Source organism: Balaenoptera acutorostrata, chromosome 17 (genome assembly GCF_949987535.1).
Source record: "Balaenoptera acutorostrata chromosome 17, mBalAcu1.1, whole genome shotgun sequence".
NCBI lineage: Eukaryota > Metazoa > Chordata > Mammalia > Artiodactyla > Balaenopteridae > Balaenoptera > Balaenoptera acutorostrata.
Genome location: NC_080080.1, coordinates 40,323,073 through 40,350,057, shown reverse-complemented (window position 1 = coordinate 40,350,057; position 26,985 = coordinate 40,323,073). Strand labels below are relative to the sequence as shown.

The 26,985-nt window shown below is 39.5% G+C and overlaps 2 protein-coding genes across 5 annotated transcripts in view; one reads left to right on the top strand and one right to left on the bottom strand.

Moving 5' to 3' along the window:
* Positions 1 to 25,913, bottom strand: part of MTERF3 (mitochondrial transcription termination factor 3) — a 29,828-nt gene extending 3,915 nt beyond the window's left edge. Inside the window, exons 1-7 of one of the 4 annotated variants that reach the window (XM_007164943.3) lie at positions 25,836 to 25,910; positions 19,505 to 19,853; positions 18,042 to 18,194; positions 13,479 to 13,668; positions 9,320 to 9,467; positions 8,866 to 8,937; positions 7,521 to 7,682 (exon numbers count right to left, since the gene is read on the bottom strand). In XM_007164943.3, the coding sequence (XP_007165005.2) occupies positions 7,521 to 7,682; positions 8,866 to 8,937; positions 9,320 to 9,467; positions 13,479 to 13,668; positions 18,042 to 18,194; positions 19,505 to 19,853; positions 25,836 to 25,886 (1,125 nt within the window). In that variant the 5' untranslated portion in view covers positions 25,887 to 25,910. Of the gene's footprint in view, positions 1 to 7,520; positions 7,683 to 8,865; positions 8,938 to 9,319; positions 9,468 to 13,478; positions 13,669 to 18,041; positions 18,195 to 19,504; positions 19,854 to 22,218; positions 22,464 to 25,835 lie in introns of those variants that run through there. The other 3 variants (XM_007164945.2, XM_007164946.2, XM_007164944.3) reach the window with 3 other exon arrangements.
* Positions 22,751 to 26,985, top strand: part of PTDSS1 (phosphatidylserine synthase 1) — a 66,980-nt gene continuing 62,745 nt past the window's right edge. Inside the window, exon 1 of the mRNA XM_057531699.1 lies at positions 22,751 to 23,053. Coding sequence (XP_057387682.1) covers positions 22,875 to 23,053 — 179 coding nt within the window. The 5' untranslated portion in view covers positions 22,751 to 22,874. The remainder of the gene's footprint in view (positions 23,054 to 26,985) is intronic.

Genomic DNA, 26,985 nt, shown 5'->3' with positions numbered 1-26,985 from the left:
ATCTGTTAAAAAATACAAACACATGGAGGCTGAACAATACACTACTAAATAGCCAAGAGATCACTGAAGAAATCAAAGAGGAAATTAAAAAATACCTAGAAACAAATGACAATGAAAACACGATGACCCAAAACCTATGGGATGTAGCAAAAGCAGTGCTAAGAGGGAAGTTTATAGCAATACAATCCTACCTCAAGACACAAGAAAATTCTCAAATAAACAACCGAACCTTACACCTAAAGCAAATAGAGAAAGAAGAGCAAAAAACCCCGCAAACTTAGCAGAAGGAAAGAAATCATAAAGATCAGATCAGAAATAAATGAAAAAGAAATGAAGGAAACAATAGCAAACATCAATAAAACTAAAAGCTGGTTCTTTAAGAAGATAAACAAAATTGATAAACCATTAGCCAGACTCAACCAGAAAAGAAGGGAGAAGACTCAAGTCAATAGAATTAGAAATGAAAAAGGAGAAGTAACAACTGACACTGCAAAAATACAAAGGATCATGAGGGATTACTACAAACAACAATATGCCAATAACATGGACATCCTGGAAGAAATGGACAAATTCTTAGAAAACCACAACCTTCCAAGACTGAACCAGGAAGAAATAGAAAATATATACAGACCAATCACAAGCACTGAAATTAAGACTGTGATTAAAAATCTTCCAACAAACAAAAGGCCAGGACCAGATGGCTTCACAGGTGAATTGTATCAAACATTTAGAGAAGAGCTAACACCTATCCTTCTCAAACTCTTCCAAAATATAGCAGAGGGAGGAACACTCCCAAACTCATTCTACGAGGCCACCATCACCCTGATACCAAAACCAGACAAAGATGTCACAAAAAAAGAAAACTATAGGCCAATATCTCTGATGAACATAGATGCAAAAATCCTCCACAAAATACTAGCAAACAGAATCCAACAGCACATTAAAAGGATCATACACCATGATCAAGTGGGGTTTATCCCAGGAATGCGAGGATTCTTCAATATACGCAAATCAATCAATGTGATACACCATATTAACAAACCAAAGGATAAAAACCATATGATAATCTCAACAGGTGCAGAAATAGCTTTTGACAAAATTCAACACCCATTTATGATAAAAACTCTCAAGAAACTAGGCATAGAGGGAATCTACCTCAACATAATACAGGCCATATATGACAGACCCACAGCCAACATCGTTCTCAATGGTGAAACACTGAAACCATTTCCTCTAAGACCAGGAACAAGACAAGGTTGCCCACTCTCACCACTGTTATTCAACATAGTTTTGGAAGTGTTAGCCACAGCAATCAGAGAAGACAAAGAAATAAAGGGAATCCAAATCGGAAAAGAAGAAGTAAAACTGTCACTGTTTGCAGATGATGTGACACTATACACAGAGAATCCTAAAGATGCTACGAGAAAACTACTAAAGCTAATCAATGAATTTGGTAGAGCAGCAGTATACAAAATTAATGCACAGAAATCTCTTGCACTCCTATACACTAATGATGAAAAATCTGAAAGAGAAATTAAGGAAACACTCCCATTTACCATTGCAACAAAAAGAATAAAATACCTAGGAAGAAACCTACCTAAGGAGACAAAAGACCTGTACACACAAAACTATAAGACACTGATGAAAGAAATTAAAAATGATACAAACAAATGGAGAGAATCAACATCTTGTTCTTGGACTGGAAGAATCAACACTGTGAAGATGACTATACTACCCAAAGCAATCTACAGATTCAATGCAATCCCTATCAAACTACCAATGGCATTTTTCACAGAACTGGAACAAAAAATTGCACAATTTGTATGGAAACACAAAAGACCCCAAATAGCCAAAACAATCTGGACAAAGAAAAATGGAGCTGGAGGAATCAAGCTCCCTGACTTCAGACTATACTACAAAGCTACAGTAATCAAGACAGTATGGTACTGGCACAAAAACAGAAATATAGATCAACAGAAAACAGGATAGAAAGCCCAGAGATAAACCCACACACATATGGTCACTTTATCTTTAATAAAGGCGGCAAGACTATACAGTGGAGAAAAGACAGCCTCTTCAATAAGTGGTGCTGGGAAAACTGGACAGCTACATGTAAAAGAATGAAATTAGAACACTTCCTGATACCATACACAAAAATAAACTACAAATGGATTAAAGACCTAAATGTAAGGCCAGACACTATAAAACTCTTAGGGGAAAACATAGGCAGAACACTCTATGACATAAATCACAGCAAGATCCGTTTTGATCCACCTCCTAGAGAAATGGAAATAAAAACAAAAATAAACAAATGGGACCTCATGAAACTTAAAAGCTTTTGCACAGCAAAGGAAACCATAAAAAAGATGAAAAGACAACACTCAGAATGGGAGAAAATATTTGCAAACGAAGCAACTGACAAAGCATTAATATCTAAAATATACAAGCAGCTCATGCAGCTCAATATCAATAAACAAACAACCCAATCCACATATGGGCAGAAGACCTAAATAGACATTTCTCCAAAGAAGATATACAGATTGCCAACAAACACATGAAAAGATACTCAACATCACTCATCATTACAGAAATGCAAATCAAAACTACAATGAGGTATCACCTCACACTGTTCAGAATGGCCATCATCAAAAAATCCACAAACAATAAATGCTGGAGAGGGTGTGGAGAAAAGGGAACCCTCTTGCACTGTTGGTGGGAATGTAAACTGATACAGCCACTATGGAGAACATTATGGAGGTTCCTTAAAAAACTAAAAATAGAACTACCGTATGACCCAGCAATCCACTACTGGGCATATACCCTGAGAAAACCATAATTCAAAAAGAGTCATGTGCCACAACGTTCACTGCAGCACTATTTACAATAGCCAGGATATGGAAGCAACCTAAGTGTCTATCGACAGATGAATGGATAAAGAGGATGTGGCACGTATATACAATGGAATATTAGTCAGCCATAAAAAGAAATGAAATTGAGTTATTTGTAGTGAGGTGGATGGACCTAGAGTCTGTCCTACAGAGTGAAGTAAGTCAGAAAGAGAAAAACAAATACCGTATGCTAACACATATATATGGAATCTAAAAAAAAAAAAAAAATGGTCATGAAGAACCTAAGGGCAAGACGGGAATAAAGACGCAGACCTACTAGAGGATGGACTTGAGGATACGGGGAGGGGGAAGGGGAAGCTGGGACAAAGTGAGAGAGTGGCATGGACATATATACACTACCAAACGTAAAACAGATAGCTAGTGGGAAGCAGCCGCATAGCACAGGGAGATCAGCTTGGTGCTTTGTGACCACCTAGAGGGGTGGGATAGGGAGTGTGGGAGGGAGGGAGACGCAAGAGGGAAGAGATATGGGGACATATGTATATGTATAACTGATTCACTTTGTTATAAAGCAGAAACTAACATACCATTGTAAAGCAATTATACTCCAATAAAGATGTTAAAAATAAAAAAAACCCAAAAATTATTATAAATGCTAGAGGGTTTAAACCCTTTGCCTTCTGCTAAGAAATTACGATTTAAAAGGGACTCAAAACTAACACGCAGAACAACTGTAAAACAATAAAGGGCTACCTTGTAGGCAGAGACCAGACTAATCCAGGGAGACAAGAGGAGCTGTTGAAAAAGCAAATCCTCAGGCCCCACCCCAAAGCTACCAAATCAGACACTTTGAGAGTGGGACCCACAAGTCCTCCAAGTGATTCTGATGCCTGCCAAGTTGGAGAACCAAAGTCAGAGATCAAAGTTTATGGCATCAAAAATTGTGTACGACTTCATAATCTGTGAAGCTTCCCTGTTTTCCTTTCTTTCTTTCTTAATTCCTGTTGCTCCCTCTGACTAGTATCAAAATGAAATGAACCTGGACTTCATGGGTTCAAATGATCCTGCCTTAGGGTTAAACTCCTGAGGAATAGAGTGAATACAGTAACTTTAAAAGGGAGTCAGAAGCAGGCTAAGTCCCTAAAGCCAGCTGCAAGGAAGAAGGGAGAATTGGGGGATCTGGCCAGACTCGAAATAGAGCCCTAAGCTGAAGAGACATCTGTGAGGCTCCCTGGCAAGGCCCAATGAACCCACATTCAGTATTAGGTCTCAGGCCCTTCTCTTGACTGTTATGTCAGATACACTGGGGACACTCCACATGGCACATAACCTCCAGGAGTCTTTCTTTATATTCAAGTGGAGACAAAATAATAACAGATCACTTGGAAAGGACATTATGAAAAACAATTGTTGAAAACTAAAGTAATTTGAGAACAGTGACCAAAAAAATATAGTGTGCTAACTCAACGTGGGATTGGCTTGCTTTTGGAACAAAACATCTTTTACTCCCTCTGCAGAAACAAATTATGTGCTGCTCTGCCTTCATTTTGGTAACTAAATTCCCATTACTGCATTATTACTGGTCAAAAGATGTAAGAAGCTTTTAGATGTATTTCTTTAGAAGTATGACGCTTCCAGCGACTCTCGACTTACAAAATTATCATACAACATACGGACAAGGCCACAAATGATTCTGAAGCTCCCAAGCTATATTTCCTAAATATAGTAACACTTTGAAGCACTTATACATCTTATGACCAGATATTACTTTCCCAGTGGTTCAAAGTGACTTTATTATCACAGATTTGTGTGATCTTTCAAGTCCAAAAGTCATGGCTCAGATTGAGTTTCTCTCTCTTTTTTTGTTGTTGTTGACCACCAGGGGCCACTTTGCAATGTCAGAAAAGTTTCATCCTATCAATGATCCGTTAAGTTCTCAAGGATTAAAACAAACAAAACACACCAAAAAAACCCTAACTTAAGAATTACTGGGGCTTCCCTGGTGGCGCAGTGGTTAAGAATCTGCCTGCCAATGCAGGGGACAGGGGTTCGAGCCCTGGTCTGGGAAGATCCCACATGCCGCGGAGCAACTAAGCCCGTACGCCACAACTACTGAGCCTGCGCGTCTGGAGCCTGTGCTCCACAACGGGAGAGGCCGCGATAATGAGAGGCCCGCGCACCGTGATGAAGAGTGCCCCCCCCCTCGCCGCAACTGGAGAAAGCCCTCGCACAGAAACGAAGACCCAACACAGCCAAAAATAAATATAAATAAATAAATTAATTAAAGAAACGTTTAAAAAAAAAATCAACATTCAAAAAAAAAAAAAAGAATTACTGATCGCCTCCTGTCCTAATGTAGACTCCAGCTCTGCCGTCACAGAAACCCACAGGGAAAGAGGAGAAACAAGGTTTCAGGGGATCCTGAATATAATAGCCTCTTTCCTGAACTAGTGGTTCCCTCATGTTCATTACCCTCACTGCTTTTGTTATCCTTTGCCTACCATGGTCACTGCTTTGAAATGACTAACCGTAGTTTTAAAGTTATAATTGTTTCCCAATTTTTAATTAATCATAAAATTATGTACCAACCAGAACTGTTATCTGCATGAGAAAACTGTTTCACAGCACTAAGTTTTTAAAGCTCCAGCCAAAAATTTTAAGTCTACATCCATTCCCTCACTGTCAGGTAATGTATTTTTCCATTAATGAGGTTTTTTGTTGCTGTTTTTGTTCTTTTTTTTTCTGGCTGTGCCACGCAGCTGGTGGGATCTTAGTTCCCGGACCAGGGATCGAACCCAGGCCCCCAGCAGTGAAAGCACTGAGTCCTAACCACTGGACCGCCAGGGAATTCCCAATGAGGTTTTTTTTTTTTTTAAAGCAATCCTACCCAGAACCCTAAGAGTCTGAGAATCCTCCCAATATGGAAGCCACAGGTCTATAACCAGGCTTCCCAGAAGCTAGGATTTGGGGAGCCTAAAATCTGTGTTTTTAAACAACTGATTTTGATGCATCTAGTCAAGTTTATAGTTTTCTCTACTTGGAAAGTTTCTGTCCACTGTTAACCCCAATTCATTCTACCGACAACTCAAATGTCACTTCTTAGAGTGGCAGTATATCTTAGGTAAGAGCATGGGTTTTCAAACTGACTGCCAGAGTTCTAATCCTGGCTCTGGCCCCTGGACAAGTTACTGAATCTTTTTATGCTTAATTTCTTCATTTGGAAAATAGGGACAATAACAGTACCTACCTCACATGGTTGTTGTGAAGATTAAATGAATTAATACAAGTAAAGCAGTAAAGACAGAGCTGGCACACAGTAAATGAACAATCAATAACTTACTATTTCTATGATTTTCCTACCTCTCCTAAATTAAATCAATAGCTGTATACAATATCTGTTAAGACTCTAACATTATGTAAAGCAATTGCATTTTAAAAACTTGTCTTCCACGCTAGATTATGAGTTCCACAAGAATACAGACCATGACTCATTGATTTTTCTATCCTCAAATCATATTCTCTTATCATGCTCTACTGTCACTGAATTATCTATCAACCCAGTGGAAAACTAACTGTCATTGCTTTTTAGTTGAAGATTACTTACTTTACAATGTTTCTATAAGCCAAATCTTCACCACTGCAGGCTTCTAACACTTTTTATAATGAATGCACATGCATTTGATGAAACAGAAAAATGCTCTATTAAGGGCCCATTCAGAGTGAAGTATGATAGGTAAATAAACACTACTATTTGTGAGGGAACTGCACCACATGCAGTCTAGTTCTGACAGTTATATTAAAGTCATAGTTCTTTGCCCACCTTTACATCAAGAACACATTTGGCAAGTGGAGTAGAGGAATCACTTTAATGAAATTCAATCTTTCATTTATCCAATGAATACTCACTGAGTGTCTATTCACATGCCAAACAGGAAAGAAGGATGACTTTTATGAGATTCAATCAATCATGTGTTCAACAAATATCTATCCAGTGCCTACTAATTGGCCCATTATAGTTCCAGGCTCTGGGAATTCAGCAGTGTATAAATCAGACAAGATCTGCTTTCAAAAAGTTAACATTCTTGTGAACAAGCAGATAATGTCATTCACCAAGTAAAGAACAGGAAAATGTCTAATTAGCTTAGAAAATATAATTATGGCTTTGGCATGACAGCTAACTGGAACTGTTTTATGCTTTGGTAGGAGATCATCATAACATGGCTTGTTAACTAATGGATTTAGATAGAATGTGAATGGAAAAGTACATTTAGAATTGAAAGTACCTTTAAGGGAAGTGATCTATTTCAAATTTAAAGGGAGAAAAGCACAAGAGAGTATGTTAGATTCCAACAGGCAGAATGAGGACTAGGTGACGAACTACAGGGAAACAGATTCATCACTCATTTCTCCTCTGGAGATGCACATGAACGCCCTAGAAGACGTCAGCTTTTCACAAGCGATCCATCTCCTGCATTTGCTAGATGTGGTCTTGCTAAAAAGACGCGCAAAGAGAAATGTGACCTTAACACGACTCTCAGAACTATACTGCATTTGGCCTGACTCCTCCACAAACAGCAAGGGGTTTTCACGAGCGGACTGTGCACATGGAGAGCAGCTCCGGATGAAGGGCGATGACAGCTCTTACAGAACAGCGGGCTATGCGCTCCTCACCTGCGGGAACTTGACAATGATGTGGTGCGGAACGCACATCACGTTGTGCACGTAGTCGAAAGTCTCGGTAACTTTCCTTTTATTTGCAGTTAACATCTTTGGGATTTTGGTGATCATATGTTGAATTTCATTACGTTTAAAACCTAGTTCAAGCCGATAAACCTAAAAGAAAGATAGAAATAGTTATTTTGGTAATATGCCAGAGGACACATTGATTCTCTCAAAATTTAAAATAAGGACATTAAAATCTGGAGATGGCTATTCCAGTGACCTTAAGGGTACATAGTTTCCTGCTTCTGGGGTAACCTGAATTTTAAACCCCTCTCCTGAGGATGAGCTAGTCACAGCCTGACGACCATCATGAAGATCACCAAAAGGAGCTAGCATAATTACGGAATTAGAGTAACGGTGCTCACAGGAGGCCTGGTCAGGTTATCTGTATGGGCCCTACACCACACAGACCAACAGTAAGACTTTCAAAGTGCTTTCTGAGCCTCTGCTCCCAAGCACACTCCTATGCATGTCATCTGGAAAAACTACATGTCAGAATTCTAAACAGAGATGATTGAAAAAAAAACACTCAAATTAGGTTAGGTCCTCTGTGTGCATTCATAGTATCCCATGCTCCCTCACCAATCCGCTGCTCTCATCACTCTGCAGGAGATCCCCCCACTGGATGGTAAGCTCCACAATGGCAGGGACTGTCTCCCCAGCACAGGGCATGGGCAGGCGCTCAGTAAACATTTCTTCAACGGCTGAGTATGAAACACTTTAGGCACCTCAGAAAATAGGCTTAATATACTAATTTCAAATACTCCGACAGCTTTGTATACAAACAAGTCATCTGCCCCTGGTTGTATACTATTCTCTTGGAGGGAGGGCAGTAAAGAGTGTCTGGTATGTTCTGTGATAGATCTAGAGCCGGCAGTTGGCACAGGTTCTAGGAGAGCAAAGTGCTGGCTACTACTCTCTTCAAAGAAGCCTTCTGGCTCCAGGCTCCACAGCTCATCTCCCGCCTAGGGGACGAAGACGCAGACCCTCACCCTGGGCAAAGGAAGCAGCTTCCAGGTCCCATCCAGATACCTAACCTGCTCCTCTAGGATTAGGGGTACCAGTGTCTGCAAGGAGACTAACTCAGGTAACACCTGGTTGACATGTGAAAAAATTATAAACTAAGATAAACTGCTTGCTAGAGATTTATTATATCATTTCCTGTGTCTATCTTTTTAGAAATAACTTCTTTTACAATCTAGTTTTCTTTAAGATGATGGGAGCAAATCTATCCTCTTCAGAGGACTTAACCACTTAAAGAAGCTGATTTCTCAAAAACTAACAGTCATCCTACCTTCATGTTTTCCTTCACAGGCTCCAGACTTCCAGTTAGTAGCCTGGGGAGACGAATTACCAGATCTCTAGTCTACAGTTATAAAACAATCTATTATTAATATGTATGCATATTCAACTAGGTTGGAAAAAACAAGGCATTACTAGGAATACAAAACTAAAATTTAAAATATGACCCAGTAGAGAAATGCTAAGGAACCCAGAAATACATAAACTTAATATTGTTTGAGGAAAAAAAACCAACGCTCAGAATAAAACTTAAGAAACCAACTTGATGGAATTATTACAAAATGATATAGCTATATGATTAACCTAGCAAGGTAATTCATTCTTGTACAGAAAATATCAGGCGTTTATAGAATTCATACAGGCCAAGTATCTGTTAGAAACATGAGATTTAACAGTTACTAAATGTAGCTGACATGGAAACATACAAATTCTCCCCTTCTCTTTACCTTCTTCACACTAAGTTCAAGTTCTTTCTGAAAAAATCCCAATCTGTTATCCAGTCTTTCCACTGAAAAACTCAGCAAAAATGGTGCATTTCTGACCATCTGTGCAATATCCACTTTACTGAAATTTTTTGACAGTAGATAAGCCACCCTAGAGAAACAAACAAAATACATGCACGTATGATAAATATTTACTAGTGTCATATTCCCACACCAAAAAAAAAGTTTAAGTAAATACATTCTATAATAATGGCCCCAAATATGGTTAAAACAAAACAAGCATCCACCCAACTCTAGAATGGTTTCCATTTATAATTGGAAGCAGAAAATATTTCTGAAATCCACTAACAGACAGATTCCCTTTTCAGTTAATCTGACTTATTTTATTAGTTGGTAGAAAAAAATGAAATAGCTTCTGTTTAAGATTTTTTTTTTTTTTTTTTTTTTTGCTAAGAATAGAAAACACACAAATTAAGAAGAGATTCAGAACTCTTTTTACAAAGAAAGACCATCAAGCATGGCTAAGACTGAAAAGAGGAAATTTTTTTTTTGGCTGCGCTCTGCGGCTTGCATGATCTTAGTTACCCCGAGCAGGGATTGAACCCAGGCCCCTGGCAGTGGAAGTGTGGAGTCCTAACCACTGGACTGCCAGGGAATTCCTGGAATTTTTTATTTTAGTACATTAATTGAGAATGTATTTTCATAAATAATTTTTACTGTGGTCCTTCAATATGTATTTTGCTAACAACTGAGAAGTTTCCTGCTAAATTTCTGGGAAACAAAATAAGGTAGCAATATACAGGAAGTTTGACTATAAAATAACATTATTGATTTTTTAAAATCTATAAACATAGTAAAAGGCAGTTTAATTAAATGCCTAAAATATTCCAGGACATTATCTTGTTTAATTGTCATCAGAGAAACAAAAACAAAAAACAAAAAACCCCCTGTGAGCCAGGTAAATTTCCCACATTGCATTTGAAAAAACACAGACTCAGAGGATTTAAATAACTTGTCTTAGACAACCAGCTAATTAATGACAAAGCTGAAACCTGAACTCAGGCATGCCTACTTCTAATGACTACAATATTTTTTTTTTTTACTACAATATTTTTATACCATATATCGGAATTTATTATATTTTATACTCAGTGACTATTACGTTACCCCTTTAAACCAGTCCCTTAGAGGCAATGAGAGAAAAAAATTGATAAATTTAACTACATAAAAATTTAAAATGCAAGGCAAAAAGAAAATCATCAACCATGTCAGACAAGTGACAGTCTGGGAAAATATTTACAACATGTCACAGAGAAGGAACTAATTTTGTTAATATATAAAAAAATGCTTACCAAAAAAAGAAAAAGGCCCAATTAAGAATAGCAAAGGACACTTATAATTTATAAAAAAGGAAATGTAAACAGAAGTTCGACATAAGAAAAGATCCTCAAAAAAAAGAAAAGATCCTCCAAACATCTGATGCTCCAAACATCATTTCCAAAACAATGAGGCAATGTTTTCATCTATGAAATGAACTGAAATCATAAAGTCTGATGACACTGTATTAGTGTGGATAACAGGGAAATTGGCACTTCTGTACACTGTTGGTGGGAGTGTAAACTGGAAAACCTGTATGAAGGACAGTTTGTCAATATCGATTAAAATTATAAATGCATATATCCTTTGACCTAGAAATTCTACGCCTAGAAATGTATCCTACAGATATACACCAATATGTGTGACATGATGTATATATAAGAGGAATCACTGCAGCTTCTTTGTGATAGTAAAGCCAGAAACAACCACCATGTTTACCAAAAGGGGACTAGACATATCCACAGTATGAACTATAAAAGGGTTAAAAAGAATAGGCAGAGCCAATAAAAACTATCTCCAACATAGAGTTAAGGTAAGAATGTGAGGTGCAGAATGGTATGCATAAATGCTACAAACTGTATGTACATGTGTTCTTGTGTATGTGTATACACAGATACACATACATGCTTGTATATGATAGAACATTCTTAGCTAGTTGAACAAAAAACTTGATAATAGTAGCTCCCTCCACAGATGGGTCTTGCAAGGCTGATGAGGGATAGGAATATGTAGGTTGGGAAGGAGAATTACCATTTTTTTCCTTTTTTCTGGATACAGGAAAGATCAATATCTGATTAAAATATTATTGAAACTGTTATCTACTGTGATAACTTTTCCAATAAAAAATTAAGATATAAGGCCCAGCCAAAAGAAAATTTCTAATAACTTAAATGCAGATTATTCATTTGAAAATTCTTAAAAAGAATCAACCAACTTTTTAATACATTTCAAATTCTCTTCATTGAAAAGAAAACAAGTATATGCAATCAGTGCTATTATAGAAATTCTAGAAAATAAGACTGCTGTACATACCAGAGCCAGAAGGTAAGTTCAAAAAAGATTATCATACCTTTGCCTCTTCCAGGAGAAGCTTATTTTTCACTGTATACCCTTTTGAGTACATGTGGTAAATTACCTATTAAAAAATTCCAAGTAACTTTTTAAAATGCTCCACTTTAATTTGGCAGTCAGCCAGGTTTAGGAAACATTAGACTATACTATTACATGAGAGTATTCTTTAATTGTTAGGAGCATGTGTGATCTTGAGCAAGTTAACTTAAGCTGCTTTTAAGCTTATGTTTCCTTCACAGAATTAAAAGTAGGGAGACAGTACAGTGTAGTAGCCAGGACTCTGGAGGTAGACTAAGTGGATTTGAATCCCACTGCCACTTATACTAGCTGGGTAATCTTGGGCAAATTATTTAACCTCTCCGTGCCTCTCCTGTAAAATGGGGATATTAATAATAATGGTGCAGTAGGCAGCCTCTGAGACAGTTCCCAATGATCTCCACCTCCTGGTATGTACTCTTTCTTGAACTAAATCTTGAACAAAAGGACAAGTTGGTTTTCAAATGGGGAGAGAATGAGTGTTCCAGACAGTCAGGAGGAGCAGAGCTGGACATGTCAGACTGAGTCCCCTAGAATCATCCTTTCCCTCCCCTGTACTGTAATAGCCTGTCTATATTACACCAGACTGTAAGTCACATGAAGGGAGAGAGTGTGTCTATCTAAGTGCCTTGCATATATAATAAGGGTTCAAACTATTCAATATAAGAAATGTAGTTTTTTTTGTTCTGTTTTTTCCCAGTTCAGAGACATTAGACTCTGATAGTTCAAGGAACTGCAAAGCTCTCTGAAACCAGTGTGAGAATAGTCTAGGGGGAGAAGACTAGAGGCAGATTAGTTGGGAGTCAGTTGCGGTATTCTTCACGTGAAATGATGGGGACCCGAGGTAAAGTATTCAAAGTGAAGATTAAGAGAAATGCATTGACTGATTTGAGAGCAATAAAAATAGAACCAACAGGCCTCGGTAGGTTATTAGATGTGGATGATAAAAGAAGAGAAGCCAAAGTTAACACCGGTATTTCTGATCTGGGCAGCGGGGTGAACAGCGCTCTCATTCAGGCAATCCAGGAAGACCTAATATAAGTGAGAGGTGGGGGTGATGATAAATCCAAGATGTGAACTTACGAGACACAGACTCTGCCTCACTCTCTGGTGTGCCCAATGCCCAGCAGGACTCTTACCTCACAGATCAATACTATCTCACTGTATCAGTTCTCACAGATGCAATAAATTCTTTGAATGTTCAATGAAGTGCAAAGATGTTTATAAAAGTGCTATTTAAAGAAGAACAAAAGGAAAAACCAAAATAGACAGAAATGATTAAGCAAATTATACAATATTTGCCAAAACAAGGTCACATGTCTACCATCAAAAATTGTCCAGAAAGAACAACAGAAAACATCAGGCTTTCAGAATTTTAAGTGTACTCTCAGATAATTTAGCCATTGTTAATGGATTTTTTTAAAAACTTATCCCAGTTTCCAAAGGATTGACTTAGCATTAAGTTGAAAACATAAAAATAATAATGGGTCGTTGAACAAAAGAACTGATTTAGATACTTAATTTTGATCAAAGAAGGTCCATAACAAAAAACTAACATTCACATTCATTAACTACCTCAGTAGATCCTTGTGCTGCTGAGACTTAAAAAAATAACTTACCCATATATTTCTTTATAGCCACTTCTAGGATTACGTGAAAATCATTCTAAAAGCCCTACCTGGTCTTAAGATTTTCAAGGTCTTCAGAGAAAATAGCATAGTTTTTCGTCAGGAATGTTCCCAGTTGGTTATCCTCTATGCCCAAATCTTTAAGAAACAGGAGTATCTGCTTAATGTCTTTTTCAAAATCCAGTCGCAGAAGGAGGTTGGCTGCATCCGGATGTTTTTCTATCTTGGATAAATCCACTCCTGGAATAAATTACGAACACCATTTGAAGATAACTGCTTGGCTGAGTCATTAAACTTTATATACAGAAACACAAGAAATTACTGATGGAGATCAACAACCCATCCCAAGGAGACCTGAGACAGGCCAATAGAAACTTCTAAATATTTTTAAACTAATTTGGTTGCAGAAATAAAAATAAATTTTAAAAAAATGTAGTACTTATTTCAAAGCCATGTATAAAGGAAAACAGTGCATTTGGGGCTAAATTTCCACCCAAAACAAATTCACTACATCATATTGACCTAGGATCATCATCTTTACCGATGGTTTCTTGAATATTGTTTGCAGGATGCTTATGAGCCCCTAATGATCTCCACAGTAACTGCTTAACTGGTAATTCTGCAGGGTAAAAAACCCTATGAATTGTTACTTTCTTTGAAGTTTATCATTTCTTTAATTATAAGCATTATTTTAAAAATTTGTTTATGATCGCCTCCACAGAAGGAATAAAAGTTACCCTGTCTTACTCATTGTATTCTCCAGGCCTTTAGCATAAAGACAAGTACCTTGAAGGAGCTCAAGAAATGTCTGCATGAAGCAGGTGAACATACACAGCCCTCAAGTACAAAATGAAGCAGAAAGTATACCACCTTCCGCCTTCACATATCCTTAGAATCTTAGGTAATCTAAGTAAATGAGACAAGGGACAGGAGAGATTAAGAAGGGGGAGAAAGCAAGTTGTTATTTGACTTTGGTTATGGATATTATTAGATGTCCACGTTAATTAGGCAGGGAATCAACGTAACCTTTGATTCAAAATTCTCATTAAAACTAAGCATTTTATTCTCTCGCTTTTTTCCTTTTATCTGATTTTAAAAAATTAAACATGAATAGGAAAGGCCTATTCCTTATCTTTAAAATAAACATTTGAAAATAATGTAAAACTTTAGTTTAGACTTAAATTTTATATTCTTAAAAATATTTCTCAAAAAAAAAAAAAAAATTTCTCCAGGTTAAAATGTAACTCTCAAACCAATTTCTAGATGGAACTTTACGGTCTTAAACATAAAAACAATGAAATAAAAGCACTTTTTTTTAATGGTGTCTACAACCAGAAAAATAAATTATAATTCCATGTATTATTAGATCCAAATATAATTCCAAACTCAAATTTCTTGATATTAAAACAGGTATTGATATAAGATGATCATGAACAGAAAAATAGATTACACAAACACACATACACACAGAATGAAGACACAGAATGAAGACCAAAAACAGATCCAGGATGAACTACAAATCTAGTATACAATAAGGACATTTCAAATCAATGAGGGAAAAGATGGACTATTCATTAAAATATAATGGGACCTCTAGCTATATATTTGAAAAATAATAATTCCTTCTATGTCTGATACAAAAATTAATTTCAGATAGATTAAGAATCTAAATATGTACTAACTCTAAAGCTACTAGAAGAAAACACAGAATTTTAAAAATAATATTAAGTATGACTACATAAGCCATTGTATGGCTTTCTGTAATACATGTATTTGCATAGAAAAAGGTGGGGTAATATATGTACTTGGGTAGAAAATTTGCACTCAACAAATTGGTGACAGTGGTTACCTTTGGAAAGTGGAACTGGAAACGTAGAGATGGTAAGAGTTCTCTCTCCTGTAACAGTCTGCACTTTTAACAACGAGATGTAATTCTTTTATAATTTAAAAATAATACTAATAGAAAAATAAATTATTCGATGGATGGATAAATAAGATAGAAACTAGTTCCAAAAATCTGTGATAAATGTGGGAAGGGATGCTTTGAAAATAACATAAAGGGTTCGGACTCCAAACTTATCTCAATATTACAGCTGACATGTGCTGAAGTGCTCCACTCAGCATGCGCCGTCACACCCTGACTGTGCCGAAATCGAATTCCTGAAAAGCTGCTTCTTAACAGCAACAGGAGAGCAGAATCTCACCAGGAGAGCACACTGCTGTCAGCACAAATACTTGGGCTTACTCACGATTTCATTAACTTGAAAAAATAGTCACTGAATGCCTCTCATGGACCAGGCACTTATGGGGATATAAAAAATGAGTAATACATGATTCTAACTTCTAGGTGACCACAGCCTAAGTTGGCTTTACCCCATCAGTTCAGTAACTATAATTACCACTGTATTCAGTTATGGTTACACATACTTAGTGCATCAATCAGGGTCTGGCAGGCAACAGTAGTTGTCCTAGAAAGTTCAAATGAAAAAAACTTTAATGAAGGGACTCTGTACAGTGGTGTGAGCAGAGTCAAGGGAACAAACAAGGGCATCCCTAGCACTACAGAGACAGGGAGGAAAGAGTGTTATGAGAACCCAAAGGGAGCTGGAAGCTATAAAGAAAGGGCTGCTCAGTAGGAGCTGTTGCCATGGAGCAAGGCAGTTACATGACCCAAGGCTGGGAGGGAAAAGGGAAAAAAAACTCCCATCTGCCCTCCCTCTTCTCCTACAGGTGCCCCCCACTGCTGAAGCTGCCCAGAAGCCAGCTGGCAAAGGAGGTCAAGTGCAGAAGTTAGCCTCCTGGGATAAAGAACAAGCAGAGAAAGGGAGAAAACAGATCTGAGAAGCAGAGAAGAACCAGGACACTTGAGTCCTCAAAAATACTGTTTAACAATGCAATCATGGCTCCTCTAGGGTACTGTTATTTAAGTTACTGCCAAGACGTGCTGTTGAAGTATCAGCATACAGATGAAGGAATGGCTGAAACATATTTCAAAGCTCTAGGTATACTGTGAATTATTTAAATGTAGGGACCACATGGGTCTTACGTTTATCTGGCATTACCCATAGCACCTCTCACAGGGCTGGGAAAGCCCTGGGCTTTCATGCCTGCAGCCGATGTCATCTTTCTCTCTCCTCTGAACCCACAGAACACTTTATTTGTATCTCTGTGTGGAATTTATCACTTCATCTTTCATTTTTGGATTTCTGTTATTCTTATGTATGTGTATTTAGATGCTCCTGAAGACCTGAAGCTTCTTGAGAACAAAGGCCATTCCCTATACATTTGAGTAACTTGCACAGGGACAGATGAGTAAACAATTATAATAGTGCTATTATTGCCAGGACTGAGGTAAGCAGGGGGTGATGCAAAGAGCCCAGAGGAGCCTCACCCTATCTGGAGGGTCAGAGAAGACATTTGGGAAGTTACTTGAACTTGAGTTAAGTTCTCCAGCTGTCAGACCTGGCCAGCAAAAAGGAGGGAAGCGGCAAGCAAGTGAAGCTGAAAGGCTAAGCAAGGGCCAGACCAGGAAGAGCTTAGAAGGATTTCGCGTAGGTCACTGACATAGGCAGATTTGCATTTTAGAAAGAGCACTAATGTTAGAGAGATTACCAGGGCAGTACTGCTGAAAGGAAGACTATCAAGTTAGGAAGCTCCGAACTTTTCACTGAAAACTAAGGCAGTGACTAAGCAAGGAGAGAAGCAGTGGATTTGAGATAATCCCTTGCCCATCCCGTTCCTCTCAATCCCCCAAAGGAGGTTTCTTATCTGGGAAAATCAAATAAGAGAAGTGCCAGGTCCAGAGATAATGGGAAAAGCAGAAAGTAGCAATAAGGTGCTAGACTGAAAATATTGGTAAGAGGACTGACCTAAGTTTGCAGGGAGATCTCTTGGCTGCCTTCAACCATCCAGAGCTAGGAGCAACCTACCAGCCAACAAGCTAAGATGGTTATGGCGCAGGCCTAGAGAGAAACCGTCCACATCAGGAGGATAGCGGGCTCCAGAAGGAAGGTCAGGGTAGTAGGGAAATGGAAGTAATATATCATCTGATAGAGTTGACTGTAGGAAAAACTGTCCTGAGAGGCCATTGGAAGTTGTGGGAAAATTTAAAGAAAACTAATCAAATGAAAAACAAAGCAATTGTTAACTCCAAGAAAATGAAAGGTTGTAAAGGAAGGAAAACAATCATAGCACACTTTCTAGGCGGCCGTCGAGCAATATTTAGAATTATAATGAAATCAGTGACTAATGATTAACCTCAAAATTGTTAATATAGCCTATTGGGAGAATTGAAGAGAAGGAGAGGGAAAAGTATGTGTATATATAAGAGATTAACTGATGTCTAAAACTGATGAACCAAGCAACAGCACCATAAGCAATTACATGAACATTGAGAGGTTAAATACAAACAGAAAGAGCTAGGAGAGTAGATACTCTAGGGAACGGGGTGCAAAGTCAGGAAGGATGAAGCTGGGAGTACAGTTTTTCACTAGAAGCCTTTTCACACTATTCAACTTCTATGCATGTGTATTTTGATGTGTATTTTGATAAAGATTAAAACTGCTAATTTTAAAAGTAAGGCAATAAAATAAGTGTAGGTTACTGAGACTTACCTAGAAGCACTAACTTCTTCAGAGTCTCGGAATGATCCACATAGTCTCGAAGTGTGAATGAAGATGGGGGCAGTGGAGGGTCCGCAATAATCTGAATGGCCTCCTCCTCGGAAATTGGCTGCAATGGAGACAATGGAGGCAAATCGTCCAGTCCTTTGCAGCCAGGATATGGAAAAGGAGAAGCGAGTTAGCTCTCCAATCTGTACACTTGAAGCTCCTTCTACAAAGACAGCCACTTGCCTAGTTTGCTTCTTTTTGAATCTTGGCATCATTTCTGAATTAAACATCTCAAAATTCCATATATTTTCTACCTTCTAAGAGGTAAGGTTAAGACTCTTTAGAGATATCAACTACTATTCCTCCAAGATAAGAAATCTGTTGGTGAAGTCCGGTACAAAATTCCTTTCCTTCACTTGTAATCAACAGGTATGAATGCTAAAGACCAACTGACCTTCAAGTACGTTTTGAGAAAGAGATCGAGTTTACCACAGCTTGTTAAGTTGGCCAAAAGTACAACATACCAGCCTGAATTGTACGGGTTCAAGTCATCACATCCTGAAGTGTCTTCACTTTGATCCAATCCCTTCTCCTCCAAGGTATTCTCAAATATGTCTGTAAGAGGACTTCTATGATTCTGCTTCTATCACCTACAATCCTTTGCCAAGGACATGACCTCTCCAGTACAGCCTTGAGTCTGAGGTTTGGTTTGTCTTAAGTCAAACCCTTAAGTATAGAAGATGCTGGTAACTGTAACCTACCGTAGGCTAAGGAATCAGGGCCGTGACTTTTTATTCTATTTTTGGTCTCTAATCACTACCCTTTCTCATTTCTCATAGCCAGCCTCCCCTCCCTGCCCTTACCCCCCAGCTTGCTTGCTTTCATCTTCTACTTAACCTAATATTATCTCATTTACGGTGAAATATTCCTTGCATAGGAATGTGCCTAGAACAAGAAGCACAGGATGGAGAAGACTAACTAAAAAAAACTACATGAGGGCGCTTTTTGGAGTGTGCTATTTGTTGTTCTTTTTGTTCTATTTGTTGATTGTGGTGGCTGTTACACAACTAAAAGCATTATGTCAAAATTCATAAGACCGTATACCCAAAAAGGAGGATTGTTACTTGGGTATAACTATACCCTAACTAGGTATATAGAATAGGGTAAATTAAATCCTAATAAACCTAATTACCACCAGAAAAAAAGTTTTTTTAAAGAATCTAAATAACGAACTTATAAAGTGTTATTCGTATAGCTACAAAACGTTCTTATACATATTAATCTCTAAACTTTTTTCTTAGTCAGTAAAATAGAGGCATAATAGAAGCAAATGAATAGAAGCAGCATTGTTCTTTTTCTTTCCTGGCACAAAGTATGACTTGAAATGGGCTAACAAAATGTAAACAGGTAGTCGTTCAATCTACCGAAGTGGGGCAAAGGGGAATTTTCTGAAACTTGAAAATTACCTTCTAGAGACAGTTCAGAATCAAAGCTGGGTATCTTTTGTGACTTCTGTGACGGCTCATTCACAGAAGGAAGCAGAGTGTTTTGGGCGCAATTAATCTCTTGCCCACTTGAGTTGGTAGACTGGGAACTATTCCACACAGAGGAAGTCCGATAAGTCTTAAACCCCGACCGGAGAAAGCAATCGTCAGAGGACAGCTGAGGCTGAGCAAAAAAGCCAGGCAACAATGTTTTTCCTGCTCTCGGAAAACATTTTCTGAGTTGCGTAGCAGTAATGGAGCTACTCAACTTAATTGAGTTGAGCCATCTGGGTATCTGTTGGGCTAGCAGGGCCATTTTTCTTAAAGTAGCCTACAAAAGAAATACATAACTATCAAAAAAGAGAAACGTATTTTACTTAAATGTTTAAAACAGTATTCAAACAACAAAAAGATAAACTGGAAATTATTTTTTTCTAATTAAAAGGTGTTTAATAAATTTAGATCCCTAAAGCAGTCAGATGTTTTTAAGCTCAGGAAAAGCCAAAAACAAGGCAGTTTCAGTTACAAACCAAAAGACAGGAACTTCTGAACTGGAAAAATAAAGATATACTTTGCAATTTAAAAACAAAAAGCAAAATCAGTGGCGTAAGAAAAACAATTAAAACAAAAATCTGTAAATGTTCAAATTACAGCTGAACCTGTTAATATTTAAAGAAAACAGGTGATGCAATTAAGTGCTCTTGAAATTTGGTTTGAAGGACATTTAAGAAGAAGATTGCTGATCAAAATAACACTGAATTATTCAGATACATTTTATGTACGTACATTAATCACAAAATAAAAATAGGAAGAATTCTACTTGGTCTTAAATGAATCATAAAATATTATCATTGCTATCTAGAAGGTTGTTTCTTGCTTCATTCTCAGGGTTGAGCACTATTATTACACAGATAAAGCTGTTCCTCAAAAGAGAATTGAACAAAACCAGTTTTGCCAAATTCTGTTTGACTGTAGGAAAAAAGAAAAAGCCTTTTAAAAAAAGGGGTCAAAACTAATAAACAAAATGAACAGACAGAAATAATACGCAACCAGCAATGAATATATGTATATTTTGACCGAAAAAGCAGTTGTTTTTAAAGAGACTTTTATCAGGAAAGGACTTTTATATTTAGCCAGCTTAATTAAAGGGTAAATTTGGTGCATATTATTTTACATTAAGTAAGACAATCCATATAAAATACAGCATAGAGTCTAGCATATGCAAAATGCCCAACAAATGTTAGCCATCATCATCAATATTATTACTGATTACACAACCAAACATAAATGAATTCTGAATTAACTGTTGCATACAACTTTTTGATTTCTCTCTATTCTGAAATTCAGCTTGTTTTATGCTCTGAATTAGACCAGATAAATGCTTGAGGGTCTAACCTCCTCTTAGAGATTTGTGGTTTAGGGAAGTCTCCTGAAAGGAATTTATAAAAGTGAAATGTCTCACTGTCATTCTGAAATGATCTTAGAAAAGAAAAAAGTATTTACAATAGATAGCCTTGTGGGATAGGTGACTTTTGTTAAACTTTGGTGGGAAATGAGCCTCCAAATCTGCCGTGTTTCCCCTCAAACCTACAATATTCATTCTCTGCACAGCAATGTCATAAGGGCATTGAGCTGGAAGCCAGAAGACCTGTTATGCTGCATTAAGACTAAGTTTTTCACCGTGATCCAGCACAACAACTGGCCCATGATGGGGGGGTTCAATAACCATTCTTTAAATGACAACTTTTAAAAAGGTTATGGGTACAATAAGATGATTCTTAAGCTCCAAAATGTTTTGACTTCTCAGTTTGTCTAAGCAATGTCCTACTTTAAAGCAAACTCCTGAAATCCCAAACTCACTCTGAAGCCTCTAGAGTAAGGCTCAAATTAAAACTCCTCTCACATTAGAACGATTTGCTTTTGAATTCTATCCATATTCATTAAAAGATCTTTATGCAAACAAACAACTAATGTTTATACTTCTGTTTTTATTTACAAGCGCACTATCTTCACTACATCATTTCATCGTCGTGTATACCTCTTAACAGTTGATTAATTGTTCGTTCACGAGAGCAGGGCTGGGTCTCATCTCTGGATCCACCCTCCCAGTGACTATTCCCTCTAGCCCAGAGCCTTGCGCTGCTCCAATGTTTTATGGACGGAAATGAATCAGTTGCAACTACGGTTAGCTCATCTGCTTACACAGTATTTAAACCCGGTAAGGCATTTGCGCATGTGTATAAAAACCCTACCCCGTGATCAGCCCTCTAACACGACCCTTTTCATCAGGAAGGTTAAAGTTAAAGAAAAAAACCTGTAATAATTCTGAAGTCCATTAAAATATGTCATATACTAGTTCTCAACTGTGTGCCTTAGTATTTCGTTAGGAATAGGAATTGGCACTTAAATATTCTTTGGCGAGGGTTCAAGATTTCGACCTGTGTAAGGCTAATAAATGAAATCAGGAGATGAAAGGTGGGTGGGAGGATGGCTTCGTAATAACGGGCCTCTCATCTACTGCTTGACGCCCTCCCTAGGCCATTTTAACAAGTCCATTTTAGTTCCCCAACCGAACTTCCGGAGGAAGGCCGTTGACATGCTGGACCTCCTTCCGCGTCCTCCGCAAAGCGCGCGAATAAACAAACATGATTGCGTTTTCGTTTCATCAGCCAAGAAAACAAAACGAAATTATTCACCTTTAATTGAAGACCTAAAGGCCAAGAGGTCCCCGGGCGCGGCCTACACCAGGATAGGGCCGGACCCGAACCCCAGCAGGGAGTACGCCCCTCGCGCTCCGGCGGCTCCCGCTTTACCTGTGGCGAGGCCTATGCCTCGTGGTCTTTCTCGCAGGGGCCACCAGACTGGCCGGGCCGCGCGGACTGCCCCGCAGCACAGCTACCCCACTTGTCTGCCCGCCCGCCGGTGGCTCCTAGCTCCCTAGCCCACGTGGGCTGAGGCCGGAGTGGGCCAGACCATCTGCGAGGCTGCGCGGGGGGAGAGCGGGCGGCGTGCGGGGGACAGAGCCGGCCAAGGGCCACAGCTTCCCTTCTCCGGCGCGCCGCCTCCCTCCAGACTCTTCCACTTGGAACCTAAAGCCACTGCGAGTCCCTAGAGATGCACGTCCCCCAACGCCAGCCGGGGCCCGGCGAGCGGCGCCCCCCGCCAGAGGCTGCGTTGGCGGCGCCGCGACCCCGCCCTCCCGCGCCTGTCCTTCCCTCTGCTCCTTGCCTTTGCTCCTCGCCAGACCCGGCCCCGGCGTCCAGCCGCTTTCTCGCTGCGGCTCGTCACCTCCGGGCTCCCAGCCTCCACGGGCCGGGGCCGCCGCCGCCGCCGCAGGACGGGGAGGCGGGCCATGGCGTCCTGCGTGGGGAGCCGGACCCTGAGCAAAGATGATGTGAACTACAAGATGCATTTCCGGATGATCAACGAGCAGCAAGTGGAGGACATCACCATCGACTTCTTCTACCGGCCGCACACCATCACTCTGCTCAGCTTCACCATCGTCAGCCTCATGTACTTTGCCTTCACCAGGTGAGGCGGGCCGGGCTGCGCTGGGGGCGCGCCCTTGGGCGAAGGGAAGGGGCGGATGGGAGGCCGTGGCGGGGAGCATGGCCGGGTGAGGAAGTGGGCTGATTGCTCCACGCACACGCTCTTCCACCGGCGGGCATGTCACCTAGCACACCCAGCTTCCTTCCCGACAGCTCCTCTGGACCGGCGTTCGTCCCTACCCTCCAACCCACCCCCATCCCCACTCCCATCGCCACCGCCACCCCTCTCCATACCACCTTTCCCCATACAGCGCCTCGGGCCACATCAGGAACACTCGTGGGTCACCTAGCACGATCTCCGCCCCCCCTTCTCTCGCGGCTCTCAGCGTCGCTCCCCACACACATCACGACACTGGCCCCCTCCTCCGGCCTCCGTCCCTGCCTAGCACACCGCATGAATCATCTGGTATGCACCACTTTCAGCACATACCTCTTCACACTGAAAACACCCCTGTCCACAGCGTCTTCCACGCACCATCCACAGGCCCAGGACACAACCCAGACCCCTTCCCGCGGAACTCCTCCAGTATTCGGCACTACCCGCGTGCACAAAATGCACACGTGCGGTGCACTCCAGTCTGTATGCATTGCATGCAAATCATCTCGCGTAACCCTTCCCCCAGCCTCAAACACCACTGTCTGTACCACAACAGAAACTGCGGCCGTGGACACACACATCACAGCGGACATTCCAGCACTGCCACACAGACACCAACCCACCACACATCACACAGTGCACGCTCTGTTCTGTTCATCACCTAACATACATGCTGAAATGAGACATTGTCAGGCCATTGTAACAGTGCCTGGTGCATCATAAATGCTATGGAAAGTGTTAAATAAAACGCACAAACCTCACACACTGTAGCACAACTCTCATATCCCCCTGAAAACACACACTCAAAGCACTTCTAATATATACCTGTGCATAGGAGTTAACCCTGCCCAACTTTCGTCAGCCCAGAGCTTATAACTCTACCTCACTGAACATGTGGCCCTTCAACCCCAAGCCAGGGAACTGATTCATGCCTAAATGATAGGCACACCTTGGGTCCTACTTATAAGGATTCATGTTTTCTGAATGAATCTCTTTAAAGAAAGAAAAGGTGTGCCTATACCATGCTTAAAAGACCCACCCAGAGAACTGGAGTTTTGGAGCCATACTGTTGGTCTCAAGACTATTCGTGTGACCTTGGTTAAGTTATTTAACCTTTCTCTGAGACTCAGGATCCACCTTTAAAATGGGGATAGAACATGTACTTACCTCATATGGAGTTATAAGGATTAAATGAATATGTGTGAATGCACTTAGCAGAGTACTTGGCACATGATGCATAATTAATGTCAGTTACTTCTCTCCTAGTATATTTATCCAACAATCAATGGTTCTCAGCCCAGATCCGCAGAAACTGCAGGGTTATATTCAGTGGCCACAAGCATTGAGGGAACTTCTGGTATTTAGTGGGTGGAGGTTAAGGATGCTAAATGTTTATAACTCAAGGGATAGCATTGTACGACAAAGAGTTGTCCCTTACACGCAGGCACACGTGCACCTACACACTTGTATACACACAAGTGCCAATGGTGTCTCCCTTGAGAATCAATGCACTTTTTCAGATTTTCATAAAACTAATAATGTCCTCCTACATCACACTTGTTCCTTATCTCCACAATCCATTTGACTCTTGATTCTTATTTTGTAACTCTTTATCTATTTGCATGACTCTATCTAAAGCCATAAAGCATATAAACAATTACTCTTAATGATTGAGGGAAACAGCTACTATTATTGTAAAATCTTCTGCTAATGCTCTGCAGTGGGGTAAGACCAGATCTTTCCACAGTATCCAACCAAGAACATATTTCTAGCTTTGGAGAGAAATCAGTCTTGTCCCTATTTATGGTTGCCCTCAAATACTTATCACGTCATCTGATTTTACCACCTAGTAGCTGTGTGGCCACTTAATTTTGCTAAGCCTCAGTTTCCTTATCTGTATGTAAAGTGAAAATATCTAGTAATACCTGATAGGATTTTGTTATAAGGGCTCAATTCATTTTTTTAGATAATCTGTATTTAGCTCAATGCATGACAAATAGTAAGTGCTCAGTAAACATTAGCTATTGTTATTATTACATCATTTCATTGTATGCTAATGCCTTCTACATTATGTTTGTCATTGAGTGAGAGTGTGGTGTGCTCTATAATTAAGAAAAGGGATAAAGACATTGGAAAAATGGACAGTGCTTTGCTCGGGTAACATACATCCCTGTTTCATATTAACTTCAGTTTCACTTCATCTCGTGTGGTTTGGCAAGAGATGGAATTAGTGCAGGTGTTTCTTTGGAACTTAGAAAAGTAATTATGGCATTTTATTTTAAATAATGAGAAGCAAGAATGAGCAGTTAGTTTCAACCTTTTATCTTTAATATTATTCTAGACCCTTTCAGAACAGATTTCTCTTCCTCTTTTCTAATACAGAAAGTCACATTCTTCTGGAATTTCCCTTTTACAGCATATTCTGCCAAAGCATTCAATAAATTACAGCAGTGAAACTATAAGAAATGAATATGAATTTTAACAGCTTGTCAAACGTAATAGAAAAGGCATAATCTGAACCTCAGGCTATGGCCTATTCCAAAAATGATAATAATTTTACTTCTTCCACTAATTTCAAAGAGACAGAAGTCACATACTAAAGAGCTACTTAATAACAAGATTCATGTTATAGAAAATCATAAGCACCATTAGTACAATTAGTACTTACTGTGTCTTCCTCATTTTTTGTAATGATTTGTGACCCCTTAAACTGAGACATTACAGTGATAGCTCTGTCTTCTTCCATAAAGACTGAAAGTAATTACTTCTTAAAGTTTGTTTTTCAAAGACTAGTAGTTGAAGAGAGCCAGGGATAGAATACTTTCGGGGTGTCAGATTACCCGTATGTGTGAAACAGTACCTGGGTCATGTCACATGCTGCAGAGACACAGCAAGAATTTAGGATTGGCAAGGATTAGATGCCTGTCACAGAAGTCTGAGACAAGTTTGGACTTATCAAGCAGTTCTTTTGTTAAATAACAACTAGGCCAACTCACTGTTAAATCATAGCGTTTAAATCTCCAGTCCCTATCACTAACAATAAAGCCAGATGTTATTGAATCATTCCCCCTAAGATTGGAAAAGCTCACTTTGCCACATTTTAGGATAAGTATTTTTAGAAATTAAATGCTTTGGCATATGTCTTATAAGTTTGTTCAGCCAAAGTAGGGCAAGGAGAGCCTTTCTCTTAAGCTCAGAGTGCCTCATATTTACGCTGCTTTCATAGGTTGGTAAACTTTGAAACGTTGAATGGCCTCACTTTCAAACACTCAGGCTTTAGATTTGAAAACACCAAAATTTACGAAACCACATTCGTAGCAGCTCACTCTCTCCTTAAGAGGCACCTGGCAGTAAAACAGTGGAGTCAGTCTCTCCAGTGACACTTGTCCAGCAAAAATCATCACTTACCCAGAAGAGATTGCCTTCCTGCTGCTTCCTGTACCTAAGGGATCATCTGCTTACCTATGGTTTCTCCTTGATATGGGACTGAGGAGGCGGATGAGGGCAGGGAAATGGACAGACTTTCGATTGACTGATTTTTCTTTGTTGGTGATACCGGTTTTTACTTCATTTCCTTTAGTGGCTTTGGAGCTCCAGCTCTTCATCTTATCACGGAGCCATAGTTCCACCTTCTGTGTCTCTTCCCTCCTGGATGCCTGCCAGCCTTCCCTGTTCTTTCCCTGTAGACCACATCAATTCCCATTAGAAAATAACTCCTGATCCTGCCGATTCAGTTGTCTTGAGCCTATTTCCTTTATGTACATCATGTTCTTTCTCTCCCAATAACAGAAGGCCTGGCTGTCCTTGTTCCTGGACAC